Source organism: Dreissena polymorpha, chromosome 2, assembly GCF_020536995.1.
Source record: "Dreissena polymorpha isolate Duluth1 chromosome 2, UMN_Dpol_1.0, whole genome shotgun sequence".
Lineage (NCBI taxonomy): Eukaryota > Metazoa > Mollusca > Bivalvia > Myida > Dreissenidae > Dreissena > Dreissena polymorpha.
The window spans coordinates 145,561,849-145,577,820 of NC_068356.1; the positions used below are offsets into that span (position 1 = coordinate 145,561,849).

Genomic DNA, 15,972 nt, shown 5'->3' on the forward strand with positions numbered 1-15,972 from the left:
TATGCTAATACGACCGCCTGGGGCAAAATAGATAATTTTTTAACAACTTGCGTCTAAAACAATCAAACAACCCATCTAACTCTGCAAAAACATATCTCAAACTTGGAATACGACGACAACATCAAGGAAGTAAATTTAACAATAATTAGTATCTTAGTCTCATTCACACATCCATGCTTTAAGCTGACATGTCAGTGGTTTAATGGTTGTAATGATGAAATATTGTAAGTGTCAATATGAAGAAAATGTCAGCGAATAGACAGAACAAACGCTCTGCTTACCCGCCGATTCCTCTTCCTTTATTTTGTTCATTCACTGACTGTATATCCGAATTCATGCGACTACAACATCATAAACCGAGACTTATTCAAGAATATAAATTAGAATGAAATTGGTAGCAAATCGAACCGGTCAAAAGATATATAGGTCATTTGTGAATCGATAAACTACCGCAAATATGTAGAAACATGTAATATTTGTGTGGTTGTTACTATAAAAGTTTACGTATAACTACCAAGTCCAGCATTTTAATCAAAAGCATTTTCAAACTTGTGTTCAAAAATGTAATCTCGTATTGGACACGCGTTTATCATAGTATTAAATGATCACATTGGCATCAGTTTTGTCAAATGAATGAAGACGAAAATACATTAATTATTTCGATTGTGCGTGTTAAAATACTTTTTATGTAATGTATATACCATAATGTACCATAAAATCTTGTGATTATCAATAAGGCTTAACTTAGTGAAAAATTCAATCCATGTTATCAGTTTACACCCTTCGCCATGCGAAAATGTGTCCTATGCCATGTGTTTCAATGTGCAGTAGAGCATGACACGCCTGAGCATTCGCACAGACCGGTCAGTAGTTATGCTGTTATGAGACCACACAACCCTGCGTGACTTAATAGCGGAAAGGGTAGCTTCTGACCAGACTGCGCGAATTCGCATATGGCATAAGATACATGTTCGCTCTTATTATATAGCTCGACATCGAACATATATTTGATTTATTCATTGACCCATACAACACCAAAAAAACTTCAGATGAACCTACATGTATGCTATAACATCATAATTACAATAATAACAATAATACAAAAAGTAATATAATAAAACTGTAACAACAACATAAAAATTACCTGCGTGGTGAGTTTGTTCATGGTCCTGAACATAAATCCTCCACTGATGGGACACGTGACCACCTCCTTCCGCCACGGGGCTGCAGGAAACAACATGAGGTATGTGATGTTTAACTGAATCTTGTTTTATTAAAATGCTTAAATCAGTAAGTTCTGTTTGTGCAACATGCTAGCTATCAGTAGTTATATGCCGACTATACAAAGGGAATACTATGTTAGCGTTGGATACGAACAGGTGTATTTTTTATCGACACTACGAAAACCTGACCCGTCCCTGTGTTGAAGTCGAGCATACACATTTATCTTCATGCACAAGCCTGGTATTATGTTTGCTTCATCATTTTCCTTGTTTCAGTCTTTAGTTTGAAATCAAACAAACGTAAACGGTATAAACAAATCCACAATGAAATATAAATGACGACATGAAAGTAAACATATGTTGTGTTTTCGACAAGATAAAACTACAACTCTGTTTACTCCACGCGGTATTATTTCGCCAAATCGGTCGTCATTATGCCAAGTTATTGTAAAAACAATGCGATATATGCTGAAAAAAAAACCCATATAAAACCTAATCGACCTGTAAAATTATCCATGAAATTTCAAAACATCCGGGCCTGAGCGCCAACTCGGAAGTTGCATAGACTCATTTATTAATGCCTCTCATTAAAGAGGTGCGCCGTGATTAACGGCCGTGTATGTGATATTAGACCATGTTTCAAAGTCGATATTCATTTCACGGTATTTATCTTCCATTGTACGACCAAATTATCACATTCCTTCATTCCTTAGCATATACAAAGGTAAACTGGTTTACAACAGACGATATACACTGATAAAAATGTGTCTTTTGCAAAAAGCATATAGAATCTATATGCAATAAAATCAATATAAACATATGAATTTTCTAGGAACACTTCACAATGGATGATCCATACATTTACAGAGGGAGTAATCACGTGATGAACAAGATGCAACGTACATGCCATGCCGTTGTATACCCTTAATTACTTTTACATGTATTAATTGTTAAAATGCATCTCATTTTCTTGGAATATCGGCAAGCAAGTGATTAGAGTTTATATCGTATTGATATTCACTCTATATATCAACTTTACTCGATGCGAAACAAAAGTCGATATGAAGAGATACGTCGCCATCTTGATTGTCACGTGATTACCCTCTCTGTTTTATTCCTCATGACTGTTAAAAGTAAAGGTATATTGCATTGACCTTTCTCTATGTGGAGCAAGTATTCGCTTATGCGTTCAATAAAAACATGCAAATAAATCGTATCCCAGTAGGAATTTAACTAAGAACCACTCGTTTTCTATCCGTCATAATATGCATAAATTACTATTACTTCATTAAATTGTGCAATTCAAACCTCTAAGTGATTTACAATCAAATTAAAAGTTACAAAGTGGTAAAATAAGTCATTTTGCAAGCGTGTATAATAATTAACGTTTCTGTCTTTAAACAAAAGCACGAAGCATTTGTTGTGTCATCAACAATACATTTAAGATATAACTATGAAGTCATTACCAATCCATGGCCATTCATCAAATACAAGCTTTCGTTCGTCGCACAAGTTCGGGTCGTTGCTTTCCATCGTTGGCCCTGCAAATTAAAGGCACACAATCCTCACAAAAGCTGTAGGCACGCAACATCACGATCAATTTACTATACCAAATGAAATGTTTAATAAGACCATGTGTAAGGGTTCGTCATATTCAAGTGGCATAACATACATTTAAAAACTGGGCAAACATTCCACCAATACTGTTGTCGGTAGAGAGTTTCAATCAAAAGCGCGCTTTATTTGTATTATTATTTATGATATTTACTATCCTGATTTTAATAACAATGCATGTAGAATTTGCATTACACATGATTATTTTGCTGATATATATTTATATAAATGAAAAATGTTGAGTCTGGAAATTATGTTAAACACTTTTATTGAGTCCAAAAAACTATCCAAATTGTTCTGAAATGAATATAAATGTATATACATTTCTTCAAACAAACAAGTTTTTAACACATCACACAACCTATTCTAAGCCACCAATAACAGAATGGCAAAACAATGATTGAAGTCCTATTTACAAAGTGACAGTTTATGCCTAAAACAATTCGAACATTCATAGTTTACGATGCAATGATGACATGTTTAATGTCGTGCATGATAGACATATATGTACGCACTCATTGAACGCTTTAAGCTTAACACCGACGCAATTTCATGTCTCCACTTGTTCGGTTCAACTGAGGTCCGGCGTGTGAACGCACCACACAGAGATGTAGGGCAATATTTTTAAAATTAACAGTGCCTTAAATCTCTTAGCCTTCAGGAAAAGAAATACCTCGAAGATAAGAGAACTTTATTGGATCAAGAGCAACCTAATTGTGTTGTAAACATGTCAGCATTTGACATTTTATCCATATTGAATTCTCGCGGGGAAGAATACCATTGGGCAAGAAAACAGATCCGTCTAATGAATTGTTTTGAATTTCTTATTGAACCGCAGCATAAGTTGAAAGAGCTCTTTTATTTTTCTTGAGTTTGTTTTCTGAATTGAAATTATAACTTTGATATTTTCGTAAGTAGACTAACAATGCAAAGTAGTAATAGCTACATTTTAGCTTGCAGGTATGTCCTGTTGATGTCTTATATAAAAACCGATAGGTATGCAATAATTACGGAAAAACCCTTTATATAGATCTGTAAAAAATATTGCAAAAACAAGATTTTATTTTTTAATTATACAAATGCTTACATTTTGATTATAGAGCCTAACGTCACAGCGTATAAAATAAATATAATCAGAGGCGTGTCATTTTGTTTCGTTTAGTAATTTAGTCAGCATTTCATATAGAAAGCTTTGTTCGGTAATTCAAAGCTTTTTGAAGTCGGTTATTATCGCTTTACAATGATATTGCGGAAACCACATAGACAACAGTATTCTGACAACCAAACACACCAGGGGACCGTATATAAACCTCACTTAATGCAGCATGCAATTTTAGTCAATGTCAATAGTCTATTCTAGGGTCGCGGATGTTCGCTTCAGTAAAAACGACTCGAAGAAACTACACACGTTTCATACATTTTAACATTAAAATTCAACCCTTAAAGCGAGATTATTCGATTTTGTGTGTAAAAACTTATTTTATACATATTTCAATATAAATTAAAATAAAAGTTAAGAAGACCATGTGTCGAAAATGCGAAATAAGCAAGATATTTAATTCTGAAATCTGTACAGTCGAATTCGCCAGCATGTATATCATGCATGTACAGTGTGAATCAAAATTTAGTTTTACGGTTCAACTCCTGCAACGATATATATTCATACGACGTACGAACACTAACTCTGATCCTATTAAAAAGACGAATGCTTCGGTTATTGAAGGAAAATATGTACGAAATATCTTCGTCACAATCGGCTCGGGGCGCTAATTTGTCTTAGCTGCATTTTATGAAATTCGTCTTCAATATTTAATCTTTCTTGCCTAGTTTGTGTTATTGTAACATATTTTATCAATATATATCAATTTAACACAAAGAAAAAATCGTATAATCTCGCTTTTTCACTGGTGAAGATCTTATATCTGACTAATCGATCAGAACGATGCGCATCTAAAGCTTAAATCGCGGTTCATATAAGATCAAAGGCTTTTGAGATAAAGAACAATATTTATTGCGCCATTGGTATTTTCTTTGGTTCTGTGCAATAGTAATTTGACGTTTCATCGATAAGATAGTTCGGAATTTGCTTTTTTAAACACACGCGATAATCAACGATTTTATAGATTAAAGAAACGGTAATGCACGAACAGACAATTAATATATTTTGCAACAAATTATTCTCATTGAAACGCATTTTATTGTAATATTCGGTTTAATAAAAACAAAACAAAAGTAAATTCTGAATCAGACGAACGGACAAAAGCACTCAAGCACACTTACATACGTTACGGTTCGAAATGTTTCAAACAGATGAAATAACACATTTTGATATTTGCTTCAAATGGTCACTGGTAATTTGAACTTATTTTAGTCAATCAAAATCCGAACTATGTGTGAATGTTACATTAAAATTGCCATATATGTTTATAATCTTTATATTGTTTGTAAAACGCGGACATTTCTCATGTCTACACAAGATAGCGAAAGCATTAAATGTTTGGCCATAGTTATTACGAATTAACTTGAAAGCGTTTTCATGTCTCAATACTCCACGATGAATGATATATCAGCAATGAAGAATGTGTAAAGACTAAGCACCAGTTTCAAACTCAAGAATCAAACGTTGAACACTTTGGTCACAAAACAATCAGATACTGTCATCTTCTCTATTAGGAGCATCCCAGCAAGAAAAAAGTACCTAACGAAGAACAATGAGCGAAATGTTAAAATTGCATTCTAAAAAAGTCCCAATAATTGATCAGGATATATTTTACGACAATTATTACACTGTAAAATGTTAACGTTAAGGTAGCGCACCTCTAATGGGCACATATCCAAATATAATCTAATTAATTATTTTCTTAATCAGCATCATTTCATTGAACTACATGCAAATTTGTAGGTAGGCTTTCCATGCTTTTTAAAAAAATATACCGATTTTTTCAAAACCACCCCCACGCTCGGCTTTTGTCCAGTTTATTTTCACCCCTGGGGTATATAAAAGTTCCATAATTCATTCAAATTTCCAAATATGGGCATGCAGTTGGTGTGTACAGATGCTGTAAAGGTGTTTAAAGTTTAAACAAGATGAAATAAGTATTCTTTTACAGACATTTATTTTTTACAAATTTGTATCTATGGAAGAGCGCCATGAAATGTAAGTGATTTCAGCCAAGTAAAAATTGGGTCGGTTAAAAACAAAGTGTCATAAAATTCAAAATAGTATCATTTAAGTCATATTTTAAACTTAGTTTTTATAGAAACACTATATACAGCAAAAATACCAAGAAATAGACAGATTTACCGTTTACTTTTTGAAATAAAATAAAATGCAACATGCATGGTTCGTATTTTCAACAGTAAATCACCCAATTTCGCCATAACGTTGTTTTAATTTTAATAATTGAAGAATGTGCATAAAAATTGCAACATATTTAACAATAAATATAGCTTATATGCCATATTAAATCAAATTACGTTAGAAAATAAATAAAACGCGTCGCAAAAAAGTATACGTCGTCGGCAGGATTCGAACCTGCGCGGGAATATCCCAAAAGATTTCTAGTCTATCGCCTTAAACACTAGGCTACGGCACCTAATAGTAGGCTCTTCAACCTTCGAAGAAATCGCGGGAAATCATTAAGAGGTGCGCTACCTTAACACGAGTGCACAAGCTGAAATATCGTAGCAAAATATGATATTTGAAGAAATGTAAATTATCGACATAACACTCAAGTGCAAATATCGAAAATACAGTTATAATTGCAACTTCTTTATTTGATATCAATCAATTCATCGGTGAAACACACTAACCATTATGATGGCGGCACGTGTTGAACGATAACTCGGGTCATTAAGACAGCCTTATCATTCGCTAAAAGCAGTAAATTTGAAAGTTATTGGCTGTGCATTGACATACATATCTGTAAAAACAAGAACCAAGTCACGACTTCCTAACGCATTTGGTGTGCCTCTTGCATTTTCGAAACATATAATTATACAAATTACATACATGGTTTAGTAAAGACACATTTCCGTGGTAAATTTGGGACTTTTGAATGTATTGCCTTAAAAGTTGCTTGTTACTACTAACCTTCAACACATATTTTTGGGAGAATTTTCAGAGAACAGACAGCATTTCCTAAGGGGAATACACATCACGAAAGCAATATATATCTTTTAAAAAATGATATAATTGACAAAATGATTGTGTTTCAATTTGCGCTCTCCATTTAAATGTCCAATTATATTTGAAGAAAATAAGAACAGCGAAACGTTGGAGATATCACTAAAAGATCAACCTATTTGACCTTTATGTATTGTTTAAGGGAAATAAAGACTGCTTAATACTGGTGTATATATTGTGAAAATAAAGTATATCCTTATTGTATTCATTTGGGTCTTTTGAGTGATTCTTAAAGCAATCATCTCGAATAAAGCGGAGTGATATACTATTTTTATTAATTTAAAATTGTCCTAAGAAAACAAAAAGTTTTTAAATTGAAAGTATTTTCTTCTTTAAGATTTTATAGTTTAATAGTTTTTACTTTGCATAAAAAGAGGCACTATACTTATTGTTTTAACACGTGTCTGCAGTTCGGTGAAATACACGCCATTGTTCCCATGTGACGTAAATGAGTGATTGCCTTTATTTTACAAAACGACGTAACACAAAAAATAAGTCACACAATGTAAACTTCAATGCAATTTATCAACAAACACATTAACGAGAGTTTATGCAACTCCAGTCTCCGAAGAAGCGCCGTATTACAATATCGGCCTACACGATCTGATGACATTGCATAAAAGGTTATGATACTATGGTATTTAAGCAATGTCAAAATTATTTCTTTATAAGGATAAAAGCAATAACGAGAACGTTTCCTCGTATGCGATCCTATTCGATCATTACAATTACAAATCATTTAGCGAACGTTTGGGTGAGATTTTAATGAGATAGAACCAGTTACTTACACAATCCTAAATCTGAAAAACACCTATTCAACACAATATTCACTAGCATTATCGTATACCTAAATATTTTATAGTTATGGTAAGCTTCTAGCAAATATGTAAAAAAAATGACCACTATGTACATATCAGTCATGGATTTAGTCGACAAATTATTGTATGTTGTATTTAATTTTGCACTGTATTTTATTTTTATAGAAAATATGCATTTTACAATTACAAAATGGTTTTTAAATGTAAATATTTACCAGCTGTCTAAACTATAGTAGATTATATCTGATTATTTCCAAATAACGTTTCTATAAAGCTCAGACACTTAATTTGAAAACAAAAAGGAATTTTTACTTTCCGATGTGGGGCCTTATGTTATTGTATTAATAATTACAACTTCCGTCACATTCATATGAATGCTGCATTCTGATTGGATAATTTGTTCACGTGACCGGTTTTTCATTTTCCGATGAACCCACTTCGTATGCAAATTTAAACATGAATATTCATGGCGCTACTTTCTGGTCATAAACAAGTTGCCAAAATGACGTTATGTTTTGCGCGCAACTTAATGGCGTTTTTTTTATTGGTCAATAGCGAAATGACGTAATATTTTTTGCGCGAACTTCAACGATGTACCCGTTTGACGGAGATGAAACCGAAACTGAACATAGATTAATACGCTAGACTAAAAATGACTTTTATGACCCTTACTACGATAGAATTTCAGCTTTAAGATCATTTTGTGTGGTAATTATAAGAATTAAATAGCATTTTTCTGCATTTAATCGGTGTATGAACTGTCGGGGAAAAATACACCTAATTTAAGCATAAACGCCGTCGGCGTTTATGCAAATTAGGCGTAATTTTCCCGACAGTTCATACGCCGATGAAATGCAGAAAAATGCTATTCAATTCTTAAATGTATTTTGTAGAATGCATTACTTAAACTAAATTTTAAAAATCTTAAGCCTTGCCCGACACATTAAATTATGAACACAAACAAAAGGTGCCTAAACAATACAACTAAAAACACACTTATTGAAAAACATACAAAAACTTTCAACAAAAACAATATAAGACAGGTCAGTGAGTTGTTTTTGTCTTACCTTCCATCACCTGTATTATAGTTTCGCTACGCTTCACCAATTTCAGACACACAAACGTCGGTTGCCTAAAACAATTAAACGACATATACTATAATTTATTCTAACTCGATAATTGTTAATCTAAGAGTTTCAGATATGCGCTTAAGATAGCAAAATATATGTCTGATAGTATTTGAACAAATAAATTCTCATTATGTAAGAATGATCGCAATTGTCGCATGTTAATTATTTGTCAGCCAATAAACAGCTCTTTGTTGTGTTCGTTCTTTGCTGTAAAAACTTGGGCAAAAGCGCTTGTGGTATTATTATTCGTACGCACCAGTATTATCAAAATACAGCAGTATACTTTTACGTATAGTAGTTCGTTGTTTAAGGGCCGCTTAACAACGATCAATATAAAATTATTGTGGACATCCCTCTTAGCGGATATCAACCGAAGACCACTCGCATACCGATATCGACTACTTTGACTAAAGCCCCAGTCCCTCATAGGCGCGGATGGACACGGCAGTCCCAGATCGTTCCGGATTTTCTTGCATGAAGATCCGCGACGATCCATGGACATTTTGGATTTTTTCATCGTCGACGGTCTTCCGAAGACCATCACCCCGAAGACAAAATGGTATTCACACGGACCAAACAACAAAGCAGATATACGGATAGTCCCGGATAAAGACGGACATGCACATCATCTACACTAACAATCCCGGACATATACGTCAACGACTAGGATAAACACGGCAGCAAAACGGACCCAACATGACACTATTTTATATAAAAGCAGGTTGATTCCTTCAGTTCGGCTGGCCGGTAAGCGCATCGGTTGGTACTTGCGCCTCTCACCTAGGCGACCAAGGTTCAATACCATTTCCCGGCAGTATGTGAGTTTGGTTGGTTGTCGAAAAACCAGACCGGTTGGGTTTTCTCCGGCTTTCCATAACAGCACAATACCACACTAATATTAAATTCTTTCAGTTAAACCATCGCCGGCCATTGCAGGTATTGCTTAAATGCACACACAGACAAACACACGTTGATTCCATCATTCTGCAATCGGATATCGACATGTAACCTGGTATTTTGTGGACGCTAAAACGTCAAAATGCCAAACAAAATAAAACGTACCGTAAACGTTGGGTTTCCAGTTTCCAAACAATCTTTACGAGAACCACCCGCTACCGATGAAGTACAACAGAAACAAGAAAAAACAAGCTCGATGCCCTGCTCAAGATCGCCTTCCGCTTCAAATGTAGGTCTACAAGCATCAGCCACACCAACGAAAACAGACGCTTAAATAAAAGGAAGACGTCCCTCGTCCTTTCAGATGAACAGAGAGTCGACATGACCGATTGGCCCAATGAAGACCGTGTGTTATACAAGAAGAACAAGATAAAATGCTATCACACGGCAAAGAAGACAGGTATCTCGAATTCAAACGCAGCAGAGCTTAATCTGGAGTCCGGGCATATGTTGAACAACCAAAGTACGGCAGTCCGAGGACCATCCCGGATCATCCCGTATGCTGCCATCGTCTTGGATCGTTGCGGATCAACGCGGCTGTTTTGAATTTTTCAAAACTGACGTGTTGGACTGCCGGAGCCCCAAGGACATTTCCGAACTTTCCAGGACCAACAAGGATCGACACGGAGCTACAACGCGGCTACATGGTTCATATGCCGGATCATGCCGAATATGATCCGTGTTGATCTGGCATCTATATGGGGCTGGGGCTTTACCGTGCAGTCGGTATGAAAATCAACGTAAATCTGTTAAAACGGTAAATTAAAAGTCATGCAAAACTTCTATCAGTAATAAAAACACGAGTTACTCGATATTAATAAATAGGAGTATAAACCCCTGGGGCGGTCGAGACGACATGCTGGTAAGGCAGTTTAATTAACATGATACTGGTCAGCAGTTCCTTAAAAAATTTGCTAAACATTGCTAACACAAACAGGAAATCGCTGGTCCTTTTATAGAATAATATATGAATAATTTATGCCAACCAGGTCGAGACTGAGTGAAATAAATGAAAAATAGACTACTTTCTCGTCTTTTAAAAAATGGAAATACTGACTATAAATGTACAATATAATTGATAAATTAAGCATATAGTATTGATTTGCCACACCAAACACAATTATGCAATGTTTGGTAACATTCTACTTTTAAAAGGGTGTGTAAAAATTCATTTTGATTAAAGAGTTGTTCATCAATACTGCTTATAGAATTAATGTTTTGCTTTGTTTATATTTGATTGGTCAAATTACTATTTGGAACATAAACGTTGAATTTGTAACATTATGAAATATTGTAGAACAAGGGCAATTGATAGAATTGCTCATAACATCGTTTTGCATCTTTAAAATAATGTTTATTAAGAACTATGGTATGTAAACAAACTTAAATTAAAATCATAATATATCTTTATTTTCTTTCTTTTGCGTCATTACAAATGTATATATATGTTAATTTTAAAAATGGTTACCTACCTGCCCGGTCCGTATTGTATCACACGGAATCGATTAAACCTTTCCTCGGTCAGACAAGTCCTGTTGTAAAGCAAAAACTTTTCCGAACAAGAACCAAAGAACGACGAAATCGCCCGATGGTTCATTCGCTTGGACTTCCGGTCGCAAGACAATTTGTTGTTCTGTCGCAGGCTCCAGATTTGAGATTTCTGGACGTAGATTTCTTGCATTTCTCGGAGTTTAGGTTCATGGCGAAGGTTGAGCCACCATACCCTCGTGTGCCATGCCATGGGTTCGCCATACTCGTCCAGAGGACTTTGAGCGTACTCAGGGAAATTACACCCATCCGCCGTTGCTGCAATAAAAAAACACAACAAACTATAATGTATGACAAGTGCTACGTATCGTTTCATAAAAATATAATTTCAACTATTCCTAAAACTACAACCCCCGCTACTACCGCAACCGCCACCGACACCATCACTTCAACTACCACTACTACTACTACTTCTACTACTACTACTTATACTACTACTACTACTAATGCTACTACCACTGCTTCTACTACTACTACTTCTACTACTACTACTTCTACTACTACTACTACTACTACTACTACTACTACTACTACTACTACTACTACTACTACTACTACTACTACTACTACAAATACTACTACTGCTACTATTACTACTACTACTACTACTACTACTTCTACTACTACTACTACTACTACTACTACTACTACTACTACTACTACGACTACTACTACTACTACTACTACTACTACTACTACTACTACTACTACTACTACTACTACTACTACTACTACTACTACTACTACTACTACTACTACTACTACTACTACTACTACTACTACTACTACTACTGCTACTTCTACATCTTCTACTACTAATACTACTACTACCACTACTACTACTACTACTTCTACTACTACTACTACTACTACTACTACTTCTACTACTTCTACTACTACTTCTACTACCACTACTACTACTACTACTACTACTACTACTACTACTACTACTACTACTACTACTACTACTACTACTACTACTACTACTACTACTACTACTTCTACTACTACTACTACTACTACTACTACTACTACTACTACTACTACTACTACTACTACTACTACTACTACTACTACTACTACTACTACTATTACCGGTACTACTACTACTACTACTACTACTACTTCTACTACTACTACTCCTACTACTACTACTACTACTACTACTAGTAGTACTACTACTACTTCTGCTGCTGCTGCTGCTGCTACTACTACTACTACTACTACTACTACTACTACTACTACTACTACTACTACTACTACTACTACTACTACTACTACTACTACTACTAATAATAATAATAATAATAATAATATTACTACTACTACTACTACTACTACTACTATTACTACTACTACTACTACTATTTCTACTACTACTACTACTTCTACTACTACTACTTCTACTACTACTTCTACAAGTTATACTACTACTTCTACTTCTACTACTACTACTAATACTACTACTTCTACTTTTACTACCACTAGTATAATTACTATTATTGTTATTAAAACCTTGCTTAATGTGTTAAAGTATCACTGATTCTTTGCTGCTATGTTTCACATATAATTAAATAAAAGTTACTGGAAACATAGGATATTTTTTCTCCATTCGAACGAAACGGACGAAAAGAAGTGTTGAGGTGCCCATCTGCTGTTGCAACTATTTAACAACACATTTCACAGCAATGTCAACAACATGCAAGGCGATAATTCAATCCGGACAGAGCGACGCCGTACATAACGCACGCATCCTGGTCTTCTAGCATCACAAATAATTTTCCTGTCTTCTGGCGTCTTTCTTGACATTGTATTGATTAACAAAGACAAAGATATTAACAATTACTACAAGAGAAACCTCTGAAATATTAACTACAGCGCCAATGAAGTCGATACGGCAATAGAAGGGTAAGATATCACTTAAACTGCTGATAAGAGAAATATTATGCCAATATGTGTTATTTATATGAAAACCAATGTCCGTGAAAATGAAGTTACATCAGTCAATTATATAGATCCTGAATTGTTGTTGATTAATATCGGTTGTGTATTTATGTACTGGTATCACCCGAATTTAAATACATTTTTCTGCACGATAGTTTATAGAATTAAAATATTGTTTGAAATATTTAACTGAAATTTATCCTTTTAAAGAATAACTTATCATGGAAACGGCAGCTTTTGTTGATTTTAAATACTTTGTTACCGTCTGTTGCACTTTCTAAGCCGATCATTAATGCTGCCTGACAAATTAACTCCAGGTGGAGAGCTGACATAATCTAATATTGTGTACCGTTATAATCTAATAGCAAGATGTTACAATAGCTGTTATCTTCTGAATGTAGTGTTAATGGTTGTTTATTGAAGACATGGATATTCGCATACATGTGAGGTAATCTCATTACACTGACGTTTTCATCAAAGTTACGTGGACGAGTATTCATTCTGTTGTTGATATCTAATTATATGCTCTTAAGATATCGGACTTATCATTTATACGTGTTTAACTGTTGACTTTCACTCTGATTATATGTTAACACACTTTTAACCTAGTTCTGAAATAGTAAACAGTTTTAGACTAGCTGGACATATAACAAATATATTCAACAGTAGCATTTGTTATTGACGATTGCGTAAAGTTAACCGGTAAATACAAAATCATCATATATGGGTAGTTGTAAAAAAATAGACCTAATATATGCCATAAGTCTGATACACACTCTATATCACATTCCTTTTTGCGTTGTAAGCCATTACTAACCAAGAGGGTAAAAATGATTCTACATGTATATTGCTTATGTTATAAATTATACATAACGGAAATTAAAAAACAACATTAAATAACACACAAGTGATTTCTAAGTTTATGATTTAAAAATCAAGTGTTAATGATTAAAAACATTTTATACCCATCTGCCGTTTATAAGTTTTAAAGGGTTTTTCGAAAACACAGCTGCATTTTTTAGGAACACACACATTATATAATTTGATTGACGCACGGTTATATTGAATATTCGCTCCCGGTTCGCGTCTTATACAATGTCCCGTTATAATTTGATATATTAATTATTACATGTGTAGACTGACGATGTACTATGTACAAGTCGTAATTCAAGTTATGTTCTGTTCTATAATAAGTTACATTAAATTGATACTGACCTTATGTTTATATGATACTAATTTCCTTAAAAATGTTTTTTTCGATTTGCATTTTAGTCTGGAAATAATATATTGTTAATGATGTATTTATTTCCATTGACAGCATAATCGATGCTAGATAAACACTGGTTAAACGAAAAACGGCTTAAGAAAAATACTAATTTAATGATTATTAATTCTCAAAGGATTATATTTTAAACTATGTTTTTTAATGTTCGCAATTGCAAATAATAATATATACAATAAGAAAGTAAATTAAATGAATATTGTTTTATCTGAGGTTGTTTTAATCCTCACTATTTCACCATGTTATTTTGATATTACTATAAGCGACCTCTGACCATCCTTTACACATATTGAATCGTTATCGTTAGCATACAAGATGTCAACATACATTTTCTTTTCGTTTTCATTCATTCGGTTATTTACCATAACACTGAAGGTGTACGGGCCCTTTCACTTTCCAACGGCTTACGCCGAGGCTTATTTCAATTTGGGTTTAATAGTTTATGGGATTCCACAAAAAAGAAAACACATATTGCGTTATATGCTAAAGACAATAACAAAATATTTTTCCAAAGACAAAACCGACAATATGATTTTTTTAATCATTTTAAAAACTACACAAAGTAAATATCATACCTAATCTGAAAAGAAAAAAAACCTTTACATAGATGCTATAAAATAATTCTTGCTGACAAAAGTATATATTGATACAGATTATGGCATAATATCGATTAATGGCTACTTAGCATCATGTCTAATTACGTTCACTTGATTGCAATTCTCGTACGTAAATAATACAGTCGTACGTCTAGCAGACCAAATTGGTATAATTTTAACAATACACCTAATAGCTAAATAGCCTAACTATAAACCAAACAGCCAAAACGCAGTGCTTTTCGGCATTATAAAGGCAGTTTAACTGGTTGCAAGTGACCCTAGTCCAGATTAAGCCAACTAATGGAATCAAGGAACTAAACAGGGTGTGTATGTATTGCAAAAAAGACTTTAAACGATATGAAGAGCATATTTTTTATAACTGGGACAGCAAACAGTATTCTTAATATCCAAACGCATTAAAGCAACTATTTACAGCGACATGTGTAAATCAGACCGGTTATCTTTCCTGTCTGCTTTATTATGATTGATTTTTTTATTGCCATATCTAGATCTTGTACAACACCGATGTTAGTTGTACAATATTTTAAGACCATCATAATCTCATGTATGAATATGATAAGAATCTGCTAGAATATGAATTTTCTTGTCTTTCCTACAAATTGTCCATTCCTGAAAACTGCTACCAGGCATATCCAACATTTTCCAGATAAAGA

At 33.9% G+C, this 15,972-nt stretch overlaps 1 protein-coding gene across 1 annotated transcript in view; it reads right to left on the reverse strand.

The window, feature by feature from the left end:
- The window catches only part of LOC127870156 (uncharacterized), a 54,283-nt gene that overhangs the window by 14,033 nt on the left and 24,278 nt on the right, over positions 1–15,972 (reverse strand). The window contains exons 2-5 of the mRNA XM_052412813.1: positions 11,401–11,734; positions 8,909–8,973; positions 2,690–2,764; positions 1,145–1,224 (exon numbers count right to left, since the gene is read on the reverse strand). Of these exons, the coding sequence (XP_052268773.1) occupies positions 1,145–1,224; positions 2,690–2,764; positions 8,909–8,973; positions 11,401–11,734 (554 nt within the window). The remainder of the gene's footprint in view (positions 1–1,144; positions 1,225–2,689; positions 2,765–8,908; positions 8,974–11,400; positions 11,735–15,972) is intronic.